At 37.8% G+C, this 12,003-nt stretch overlaps 1 protein-coding gene across 1 annotated transcript in view; it reads right to left on the bottom strand.

Moving 5' to 3' along the window:
- LOC145782015 (dynein axonemal heavy chain 5-like) overlaps nucleotides 1-8,746 on the bottom strand; it is a 55,287-nt gene extending 46,541 nt beyond the window's left edge. Inside the window, exons 1-14 of the mRNA XM_082593748.1 lie at nucleotides 8,638-8,746; nucleotides 6,766-6,941; nucleotides 6,140-6,265; nucleotides 5,571-5,696; nucleotides 5,352-5,454; nucleotides 4,151-4,252; nucleotides 3,872-3,987; nucleotides 3,380-3,449; nucleotides 3,050-3,195; nucleotides 2,593-2,718; nucleotides 1,850-2,122; nucleotides 1,443-1,604; nucleotides 956-1,122; nucleotides 74-252 (exon numbers count right to left, since the gene is read on the bottom strand). Coding sequence (XP_082449874.1) covers nucleotides 74-252; nucleotides 956-1,122; nucleotides 1,443-1,604; nucleotides 1,850-2,122; nucleotides 2,593-2,718; nucleotides 3,050-3,195; nucleotides 3,380-3,449; nucleotides 3,872-3,987; nucleotides 4,151-4,252; nucleotides 5,352-5,454; nucleotides 5,571-5,696; nucleotides 6,140-6,265; nucleotides 6,766-6,941; nucleotides 8,638-8,746 — 1,981 coding nt within the window. The remainder of the gene's footprint in view (nucleotides 1-73; nucleotides 253-955; nucleotides 1,123-1,442; nucleotides 1,605-1,849; nucleotides 2,123-2,592; nucleotides 2,719-3,049; nucleotides 3,196-3,379; nucleotides 3,450-3,871; nucleotides 3,988-4,150; nucleotides 4,253-5,351; nucleotides 5,455-5,570; nucleotides 5,697-6,139; nucleotides 6,266-6,765; nucleotides 6,942-8,637) is intronic.
- Between the last annotated feature and the right edge of the window lie 3,257 nt (nucleotides 8,747-12,003).

Raw genomic sequence — 12,003 nt, 5'->3', positions numbered from 1 at the left:
CAACCAAACCATATTGTACATCCATCTAATCATAATGACATGTTTTTATGTGAAGCAATACTTATTAACTTACTGAGCATATATTCCGTTGTAAGTGGTCTTGAAAACCAAGTGTCTAAGAATTCCTGCAGAGTTTGTTGCAGAGCATCTATTTGCAGACAGAAGTCGTTGTAATCCTGATCAAACTCGGCTTTGCGATGATCCAGTACATCGTATTTCTTCTTCTCAGTATTGGTGACGATATTTTGGTATCTGTGAAAGCAAAAAATGTTTATTCTACCAACAATTTAAAGTTTTAATCGTTTAGCTATTTCAAATATTAAATTTTGTTGCTGCGAAGTGGCATATAACAATAATAACAAAGCTTAAATGTAAAAACACAGTCTCAACTTTGCATAATACTATGTTATCAATTAAAATAGAAAACATAGACAGCTATAGAAACATAGACGGCAACGCGAGACTGCAAAATTTTCTTCAGTCATCATAGATTTTCAGACTAACATGTAGGCTACATTGCAGCCTTTTGCACTAAAATTCTACATGTAGGCCTTCTACATGAATTGATTAAATCTAATTAGATATACCTATTGGAAGTTTTTGTTTAAATGCAAGATTGCCAAGAAAAGGTAGCTACAAAGCTCTAATATCAACTAAAGTATTATTTGTTTTTTAATGCAAAATCCACGAAAATGCATAAATAACGAAGTAAGATTTCAAAAACGAATCATCGCCAGTTGACTTTATCCTAAAGCACTTTTAGCTATCAACTAGCGAAAATAAAAATATGTAGGGCGTTTACTGTTTACTGCAGTTGTTCTACCACAGTAAAACGTTAAACGCACTTACTCTATCTATTGCGTAAAAATGTAATAAAAGATGACACAATATTAAAATAAATCACGATGGACTCTTAGACTGGTAAGAAAAGAATAAAGAAAAAATGTAACTTTACTTGATGGCTATGGAGTCAATTCCTTCTATCTTGACCTTGTGAATGTCGGAAAACTCGTGCATTGTACGGAACATATCAGAAAGCTTTTGCAACCTTCGACAAAAAGTGTCGAATTTTCCGAAGATGTAATTCTCACTGAATTCAAACTGGCGTTCGTTTGGATCTTCCTGCAACGAAATTTTTCGAAATAACTTTTACTGAAAGCAACACTGTCGAAAACACAATAATTCTTTATGGTTGCAAAAGATATAAGGCTATACAGTATACAAGCAAGATGTATACGACATTATGCTGTTAACAGCAGACCAATAAATAACCAAGATTTTGGTGTGTACTGTTGGATAATTACAAAGCCTAGCCTACATGTAGAGGCTCCTTGCTGTGTTAAGCAAGTACAATTAATTTTCTTCGAATAAATATTTATGATTTGCAGAAAATGAACATAGCCTGGAACTTGAGCCTACTTTAAGGTGGAAGAATAATCTACCTTGAGTTTGTTCTTTATCCTGTGAAACGCCTTCTGATACTCGGTATTAAGCATTTTGCAATCTTCAATTTTTCGAAGAACAGTTAGTCTATCCTGATCCCAAATCTTGGCTGCTCCTTCGTTGATGTAAAGCTTGCACGTGGTGATCATCTGATTAGTTACCTTCATGGAACATTGCAAACGTTAAAATCTTCTAAACTGTCATGCCAGTGTAAAGCTATAGGTACAGCATGTGAAAACGGTGCAGGCCTAATAATTTTTTTATAAAATAAAACAAAAGTTCCACAGTTAAAGAAAAAGTGATTATTTAATGAAAACAGTTTAAAGCCTACGCTTTATTTCTCATGATTCTGCGTAAAACTACTTCATAATATTCATCCGCAGATGACATTTTTCAAACTCCTAACCTTCACAAAAAGTGACGTCATCCTTTCGGAAGTATTGTAGTATTGCGACACGCTGTGAATCATTCTAATGCTGTTCATGAGGCTGGGTATTATTTCAATCATGCTTCGTGGGTCGCATTTGCTGAGAGGTCCGAAGTACTTGTCCAGGGTGTAAAGATACTTGACATTGTCTTTCGCCTCGTTCGCAGCTTCTGTTATGCGACTGTCTAGCATCACCCAGTGGCGAATACAGCGTGACTTTGCGGCATGAACGATGCCAACAACCGTCCTCACCTAAAATAAATTTTAAAGTATAGAGAATATTCCTTTAAAAGTTAATCTTAAAACTAGGAGTTTGAGCAAGCGATGTGTTGAACAATGAACATCCTTACAAGGTACTGTATTACGCAGTCGTAAAGATTGTTGGTATTTGAACTTAGAAAGCATTTTCTGCAATTAAGATCTCCATTAAGATGTCACCTATTGCAGAAGATCTGAACTATACGTTAGTAATGTTCACGTCACCGAGGAAAGCCGTTACCTTGGCATGTAAGATTGTTTGTTTAGGTTAGTTTACAATTATTGATCATCCATGGTTTATGTTTCGTATTATCATGTCAAAAATTCTTATAAAGCAAGCCTATTTGCAACGGATGTAATCAATAAGGTAAAATATTCGTTGTCAGCCTCTTGTTTTTATTCAATTTTTCAACATTTCATATTTGTTTGTATGCACAGAAAATACAACGTTGCAAACAATGTACCCTTGGAGTCTTGATCTCATCCAAAAGGGCGTTGAACTTCGACATTCTTTGTCTCCAGTGCTCCAGCTCAGCTGCAGGACCAATGTCGTCCGCTTCCTTTCGCATCTGCTCACTCTCAGCAAGCACCTATACAAAGACAATAGTTAGTTGGATAATAATTTAACAACACTTTTGAATTGAATGCAAACACGTTGATGATTGAGACTCCCGAAACAGATTGGAATTAACTAATATTACTGTCATATTGCAATGTTGAAAACAATTTCAATTGCTGATCGCTGTAAGTTGATGGATATCGGAAAGCCTATAGCTATAAACAATAAAGGAAAATATCTACTGTTTTTGATTCTTCTAATCTTGCGATTAATTGCGGTTTCTGCTAGAAGTAAAAAAACCAGTGGAAAAATTTAAAACCGCGCAGTTGCAAATGCAATACAATCTACGGCGTCAGACTGACTTGATCGATCTGTCTGCACCAGGCTTCCACAACACCCTCCAACTTCTCCACAAGGTCGTTGTTACGCGATGCCTGCATGTGCTCTGATGGCGATCGCAAGCTATCAAGGTTGTATCCAATATCTATATCTTCCAACTCAAATTTTCCTACAAAAAGGTGGTGTGAGAAAACCTCCATCAAAACGCATAACGTAGAAACAAAACAGGTTAGCCACACACAGGTACAGACATTGAAAATGTAGGCAGCTTGTGAACTGAAACAATAGCCTACAGCTAAACTGGTTAATTTTATTGAAGTAGTGTTATGAAGAAAGGCAACTCCATGCTTTACCTTCCAAGCTGATACGAGCGGTTGAAAGGACATTGACAAATTTTTCCACCGACTCAATGAACTCTCCAACCTGTAAAATTAAAAAAACACACAGTTCACTCGAAATTTTTAAAACTCTGTTGATCCAGTGATAGTACATTTAGCTACTTTTTGCTAGTTAGTCCAAATCGGCTCAAAATTACTAAGCAGCGAGGGAGAACTAGTACATTTAGCTACTTTTTGCTAGTTAGTCCAAATCGGCTCAAAATTACTAAGCAGCGAGGGAGAACTAGTACATTTAGCTACTTTTTGCTAGTTAGTCCAAATCGGCTCAAAATTACTAAGCAGCGAGGGAGAACTGATTGGTGAATCAAAGCAGTTTGGTGCGGCAAGTTCCAATATCTCCTTTGGATATAGAATTGGTTTGAAGAAGTGTGGAATCACACTACGATACAGAAATAGCCTACCGCCTTCACAAGAAACCAGAAATTGCTTAAGAAATTCTTGCTTTACCACAGGTGATTTTTTGTTGTCCTCTTCATTCAAAGCTCCCCAGTTTTCCTGCACACGAAGAGCAGGGATCATTATCTTCCCAAGAAGAGTTTCAATTCCTTTCAGCAAGCCTCCTTCTGTAAGTTGACAAAAACAAATACACAATATCGTAAGCAATAATCTTAAATCCAGAAAATTTTAAACTTGTTCACAAAATTTGTCTAAAACGTTTTACCAAACAAGACTGCTAATACGCAACTCATCAAAAGACAAACCCATACACGGTTTGACCTGGTCTACCTGTGCTGTCAATCATTCCAAAGTTGACTTCATTTGCGATGTTGGCGTTTGTAATCGGCTTTGATATGGTTCGAACAAAAAAATAGCAAATGCCAGTTAGTGCTGCAATAAACAACAAAAGGTTATATCAAAGCTTATCGTCAAAGGTTTTGAAAAGAATTTCAAAATCGATTGCAGATTTTGTCTAAGGCAAAAAATATAATAGATAGAATTGTTTTCCAAAAAAGAGCTATACTATTCCTTATACGTGATATATATGTCTGTTTATGCAGTTTCTTCTTTAGAAGGCGTACCAGTGAGAGATAGCAAACAACATTCATATCACATTTTCAACGAGGCAAACCAAGTAGTCCACCATAAAAACTTTGGGACACTGCACATTGCACAACACCGGGATAGCTGCGAAAACATCTGCTTCAAGGGTCTCAATTCTCGAACACGCGGCCTGCGACAACGTTTTGGTGCAGCCCGCGATGTATGCTTGGACTTTTATTAGTCTAATTAGAAATTTACAGCAACTGCTCAAGTGCCACATATTTTTCTATAGATTTAAAAAGGTGAAATTCACTCTACAGTAAAATCGCCTAAAAAAATTAGAAAATGTCCATCAAAAAATAATTTCTACACGATTTTTTGCGAAAAAATGCATATTGTCATGTTACAATAAAATTGCCTATTTACTTCTTGTACCGGTATGGCAATTTGTGACCGTCAGTTCTTTAAGGATTTAATTTGTCCCTCGCATTTTAAAAATCGGTTGCAACATTTTTACTCTGCAGGTACAAGTCGTTGCGTTTGTGTTCTTTTTTGTTTGCGTTTTTTGTTTTTGTCTCTTTGTTTTATGGCTATTTCTGTTTGGCTTACTGTCATCTTGTGTTCTTGTGCGTTGTTACTAGGCCTACTTTTTTTATTGCGTTCTTACTGTGTCCATTTGTTTATAGTTCTTATTATGCATTGCGGCCCTCGGGTTAATCTATTAGTATTCATTTAGCCCTCATAGTAGTTTGAGTTTGAGACCCCTTATCTACTTTATCAAAGACCCCATCGCCATGACACTGTACATGTGACAACGATATAAGTAAATTCGTTAATTCTCCCAGCATCTTCAAACCAATACCACCCACTCCAAATTTAAACTAAAGGATATATTAGTTTTTATCAACAATGAAACTGCTCATTGTGCGCAAATAAGGGGTCCCACCTTCACTGTCCCCATTGGTTAAGAAAAGCTTCTTTGTCGATGAAGCTGGGATGACGCTGGCAACATCAGCACGGGAATACGCGCTCTCTCGTGGTGCAGCATCCTGAAAGCAACGGAAAGACGTTGGTGTTGATGAACAATGCGTGAAACAGTGGTTTTCATAGCAATGAATGTGCTAAAAAAGACAACTTTACCCTACACCAAAAAAATAATTTCTACCTGATAATAAAACATTAGTTTTTTGGATCCATTTAAGTCAAAAAAGCGATCCATCAGCTCAAAGTGATCATCTCCAACAATTTGATCCTCCACAAACGAATCTTCAACACCAATAGCTTCAGCGACCTTATTTCGAAAAAAACAAAACAAAGATGTTATTAGAACCATTTGGAAACTGATCAACCCATAAAATGATGAATCAAATAGATTAGTTGTGTCATGATTTCTTTTGTTATAGGCCAGGTTTGTCTAAACTTTTTCCCAGGCGGGCCAGATTTGATAACGTGGAAGTGCCCGCGAACCAACAGCCTCTGCCTCCAACAACCTTGTTTTGCGTAAGAAAAGACGCATATACAGCAATATTGTATTACTTGATGTCATTTTCATACAACAAACCAATATGCAGATTCAGCTTTAATTTCAAGTGGTTCTGGTTCAAGTTCGTAACCGAGAACGTCTGCTCACACTCTAGCTGCATTTCAAAATTAGTCTATTTTAAGAGCCTATAATAGAGAGCACTTTTACTAATAAAGTTATAGTCAATTGCTATTTTAATGACTCCAGTTCACCTTGGATATGATGTACTTGTGTCTTCCATCCAGACCTGACCTTCGCTCTTCTCTTGTAGCTTTAGCTTGTCTGGCCATCTCCTTCATCGCATCTCCAGATAGAACCATATTCTTCTTATTCCCGGTCTGAAATACAGAAGAGCGATATTAAAGTCTGACCTAAGCCAATGCTGGAAAGGATCTGTTTTTATGGAATAGAAAATTTCTCGACAACGAATCACAAAACAATACCAAGTCGGTATTCTCAATTATTGCCAACATCTGGAAACATAATGGAAAGTAGCATGATAAAGTACAAGTTTTGAACAGTTTTGACAATGTTGATAAATCTGACAGCAACAGTCGTTCTAAAACAAAACTTGGTTGAGACTGAGTGACCTTGCTTGCTGCTTTCCAGTAAGTTTCTCTGATAGCAAACTATTTATGAAGGAGGTCAAATCATAGACACACCTTTAGACGTTTTTAACCTTCCACTTAAGGTTGCTTATAACGTCCACGTTTTAAGTTGATATCCTTGCATCGCAGAAAGAAAACTGAGGGTCATTAGTCTACGTTATTAGTAACCTAAACAGCGTTTTATTCAAGTCGTTTCAGAAACTATTCTTCAGCTATTGTGTTCCGCATACCGTAACATTGGTTTGGTGAGTTTGTTGCGGAAAAGTTGTCAATCGTTTCCGCCCGGTATCCGCATTCCCTTGATCCTTGACACGGCGACGAGACGGTCGGTGCACTGGAGCGCCATAAACGCTATTCGGAGTCGAAGTACCGGCTTCGCGGTCATCGTGATTTAAATCGTGCAAATCTACAGTATAATATAAAGGAATTGCCATGTTTTCTGATGCTTCATTGTAGAGATGCAAAAGCAATCAACACGTTATTGTGAAAAAGCACTGTGACCCACTTGGTTTGCTTTAATTCCATAAAAATGACCGAAAAAATATTGCTCCCGGCTGCTGGCCATCTAATGCAACAACTTTCAACAAAGACCACAACGTCTAAACCTGCTTTAAGTTACTTTTTTAGTCATATGTAATATGTTTAAAAAGCCAACTTTATTGAGCTACTGTAGCCTACATGAAGTTGCTTATTTTGTTATTGTTATTCTTGGGAATATGATAACATTGGAATCTTGTAATTGGCTCGCTACAATACTGTTTGACGTCAATGAGGATCACATAACAGACTACAAAAGCATTGGGTTGGCGCAGGTCATGTATATTTTTAGCTTGAAAAAGCCACTGCTGAAGTATGGTATCAATCAATCTTGTACAATTGCAAACTTATCTGGTAGGCAGTTGCGTTGACAGGGAGATCCAGGAGGTACTTTTGGACCCGAGATGATTTTAGGGGGCGTAATCTTTCTAGCCTATAGAGCCCAAAAACTTGAAAAAAAGCACCGCGTACATTTAGATGTACTGCGTTTTTCCTAGAAGTGTTCTTAATTTTGGGCAGACGATCTCATGATACCGGGCTCAAATTATGCTCTTAACGGATCTGGGGGTAAGTGCAGCATAGAGAAAATTTCTTGATGGGAGATTTTGTCACAAAGCAACATGGCAATTAATGTTTTCGTACAAATGATAAACATTTACTGTAGTGGCAGTTTTAAAATTGCAAACTAGTTGATCACTGAAATTGCAAACTAATTGCAAACGAGTTATTCCAAATGAGTCTTACTTCCAATAAACCTTCATGGTAGATTAGGGGCCTATTGTGAGACCTGTTTTTCAAGGATTAACAAACTGTGACAACGTTTGCATCACCTTGCAAAAATTCAAAAACCACAATTATTCAAATAAAATAAGTAAATTAATGATGTGTCATAGTTGTTCAAAGCTGGTTGCTGAGGTATTTTATCACCACGTTTGTTTATCATTGCTGCTAGGACAACCATGGTATGAATTACACGTCATTGTGACAAGAAGAATGTGACAAAAGAATTTCGATCACAACATTTAGCCCACCGCACCATCGAAGCGTAGTAGTTGAATACTTCGTAGTAAACGACTTTCTTTTGTGATGTACATCAAAACAATCACCAATCAAGGAGTTGCAATTATAATTGATGTGGGCGTCCAGTTTTCCACTATTTTTGATAGTACGATCATCAAACTTATCAGGGGATATATTATACAAGTACTTCACAAGGTAGATTTAAACGATCTGTCTTAGCCTGATGCTGCGAGTTTGCTGTGGCAATAGTAAGCTAGCACAACTTACTATTGCCACAGCAAACTCGCAGCATCAGGCTAAGACAGATCGTTTAAATCTACCTTGTGAAGTAAGCAACGATCATGCTGCTAAAAGCGAAACTCAATCAATTGTATTATACAAGTAGCCTACCTTTACAACAAGAACAACTGCGCCAAGTAAGGTATAAACATTTGCATGTTAAGTATGTAAACATAGGCCTATGCATGTTTCAAACTTAAATCATAATTAGGCTGCAATAATGAATCCACTTCATACTAGAAAAAACGAAAATGATTAAATCTTACTTGTTTTGCTTGTAGGTGGTGGGGTAGAAGCATCCGGTTTGGGAGATGGGGTCTTGTTTGCTTCTTTTCCGCCGGCTTCAGCTACCTCTGCTGCCGGAGAATCAGCCATGTTTTATCAAAAAGTGTTTAATCAAAGTGACACGGTCTCAATAAACGTCTTTACAATTCGAAAATGCACAGCAACTGAAAAGCGGTGTTGTTCTGGGCAGCCTTATAAAGAAAATTGGAAAACAATTGCTCCGAAAAATAACAAAATGACGTTAAACTGATGAAAACTTCAATAAACTGATAAGAACTTCACTGCTGAAGGAAAGCAAGTCTGGGAGATAGAATTTCGCTTTCAAAAACAATCGTGATTTGTTTCTCGTGATTGGACGATAAAGACGCGCCTTTCAAGGAAACAATACGCTTTCATAGTAGCCACTTTTGTTTTAGAAAAATTGGCTCTTGTTTGTCAACAATGGACGAATATTTTTTACTTTTGAAGGCTGTACGTCACAAGCTACCACCCTTCTCCAATAATGGGCAGCGGGCCTAAACTTGAAAAATTCAGTCCACTCTATGTAAGTCCATCATACAAAAAACAAATAAAAACGGGAAAAAAGCAAAGATGACATAAGCTGCCTGGAAAAAAAGTGAAGATGGTAGGCCTATAACTCAGTGGTTTTCAACCTTTTTAATACCTTCCTCTATTCTCTTATATTAAAGCTTTTCATTTCTCCCTTATTACACTAAGCAGACAGCATGCGAGTGAAAAATTACCAGTGTGCAGTTGGACAATTGGAAAGCTCTGGTCTAAATTATGACGCTTTTTCCTTTCTCAAAAAAAATCCCATCCTTAACAGAGCTGGCAGCGAGGAAGTTTTCTGTTCAATGGCACAGCTGACAGGAGAAAACGTCAGTACGACGTCAGGAGAACGCCGTTTCCGCCAAATTATTAATTGGGGCATGCTCCTGAGCCGCAGTAGACATTCAACTTAAATCTATTCGTTTTTGCTTTGGAGGAATTAAACAGAATCGATCCCGGAAAGTGACCACTTATTGGTGTTTCGGCTATTAGCTGCTGCAGCTAAGAGGCAAGCTAAGATTAAGGATTGCGCTGTTCCATTGTAGAAACACCGAAAGATATCTTAATGTTGATTTATCTTCCGACTTCCAGCCCATTCATTTCATTGTCAACAAACCAATCTGCCAGGTCATTGTCAATAAATCAATTTACAAAACTTAGATGTAGCCGTGTGTTAATCATCGTATTGACGCCAACTGAGAGATTGTCAAGCAGCACCGTGGCTTATTTACATGTGGAACAACATTCATGAACAGCCAATATAGATGCTGTACCACAGTGAGCCTAATCAGTCGTTCAGTGATCTCATACATCAGAGGTGGCTGACTTCTCATCGAATAGGATCAACTAGAAAATTTCTTATTTATTAGCGATCGACAAGTCGGTGATGAAGTCACTGAGCAACTTTTTTCCTGTGGCACCATAAGCTGTGTGGAAAAAAGTGTGTTTTTATCTTACTGCTTATTGTTAAACAGACGTGAGTGCCCCTCAGCCGTCTTTGTATGAGCGTGGGGCTTTTCCGCTCAACCATGCACCCATGGGAAATGGTTTCTTCTTATGAATGTGGTGCTGAGGAACAAACCGCAGATCACATCATTATAATAATAATGCTTATTTTTATATAGCGCTGTGTCCATCGCAGAATTCGTTGCTCCTCAGCGCTTCACAAAGCAGACAGTGTCAATGCAGCCGCATAGAGGCGCAACTGAGTACATTATCACCCGATTCCATTCCATTGCTCAGTGCTAAGCAGGAATTAGATTCAGTACCATTTTTAAAAAGTCTTTGGTATGACCCGACAGGGTATCGAACCCATGCCTGCCTATTCAAAGGCGGACGCACTAATCATTGAGCCGGTATATCATCAACAATTGTACCATCTTCAAGTCACCTAACGGAGTGGAAGGTCTGCGTGTCATGGATGATGAAACCAAAGACTGGCTGCTCTCCAATTGCCTTGCAGTGTAGTTCGGGAACATCGTGACTCCTGGGTGGTGAAATGATATACCTTCGGCCTAAAAGGCTCACACGACAAGATTTCTCTTTTTACAATGTTAATTTCTCATTTTCGCAAACCACACTCTTTTTTTCTTCACAACTTATTTTTTTTGTTAAATCTATGGTCAATGGTCATGCCTTAACCGTTTAGCCAAGGCACCTGCTTTAGTCTAGCCTACTTCGATTTTTGCACTGAGATCTTCGTACCCGTGACATCACAATCTGCTTCAATGAGCATGTATATGACTGACAGATATTCTGTTTTTATACCTACAAAAGCCTCTATTGCAGTGGTTCCCAACCTTTTGGTTGTCACGGACCCCTTTAGACAAATTGTTAATTCTGCGGACCCCTACCACCTAAATTTTGCCTCAACTACTTTACTGTGTCATATTGCATTGCCGCTATGACTCCTGCGGCAAATATCAGGTTAAACAGTTGCTCAAATAAGAAAATGAATGAATTGTTCAAGAAATGTCAGCAGTATTTGAATATTAAGGTGACCCAAAGTGCCATGCCGAAACCTTTTCAACGTAAGCAAATTTAATGAGATAGCTGTTGTTGCCTTTCCTGAACTAAACGACTGAACTGTGGTTGAGTTTTTGACAATGCAACACGCATGTCATCTTCAACGTCCAGGCAATTTCGATGTTTAGTTTTTATTGTAACAAGAGCTGAGAATCCTGCCTCGCAAAGGTTAAGTGGTTATGAATGGTAACAAAACAATAATCGCTTGCTTTGCCAAGAATGGGTAAGTTTGCAGTTGTGAGCACCACAATTCTTCCATAGTTTTTGAATGAAATTCAATGCGTAATAACTCTTTTTATCTCAAATCAATTAGGTCATCTTTACTGAGATCGTCATCGCTAATGTTGTTCAAGTCAAAAAGAAAAGGATTTCGAATCCATGTTTCAACTTCGTTCGGCAGGTGTTCTAAATTAAAATAACGTCGAAATGACATTTGCAGGGTTTCCAAGTGTGCGCAAAATTTTTCTCCCATAGAGATCAAAAGAGTACATTCTCTTTGAGTTTCATCCATCAAAATAAGATCTTTTAACATTGGAAAGTTAGCGTAATTACCTGCTTCCAATCTGCGTTTTCAAACCGGCAACTTGGCTAAAACGCCTTCAGTTTTTCAGCTGCATCAATTATTGTCACACCTGGTCCTTGATTATGTCATGCTATGCCATGATTAACATTTTTAATATGACCCAAAATATCGGCTAAGTAGGCCATGCCATATAGAAAACTTTTACTCTCAAATAATTTTGAGAGTGGATAGCCTACCTCATTTTTTAGCT

Source organism: Aplidium turbinatum, chromosome 1 (genome assembly GCF_918807975.1).
Source record: "Aplidium turbinatum chromosome 1, kaAplTurb1.1, whole genome shotgun sequence".
In the NCBI taxonomy this organism is placed as follows: Eukaryota; Metazoa; Chordata; class Ascidiacea; order Aplousobranchia; family Polyclinidae; genus Aplidium; species Aplidium turbinatum.
This window is presented reverse-complemented; position numbering and strand designations above follow the sequence as displayed.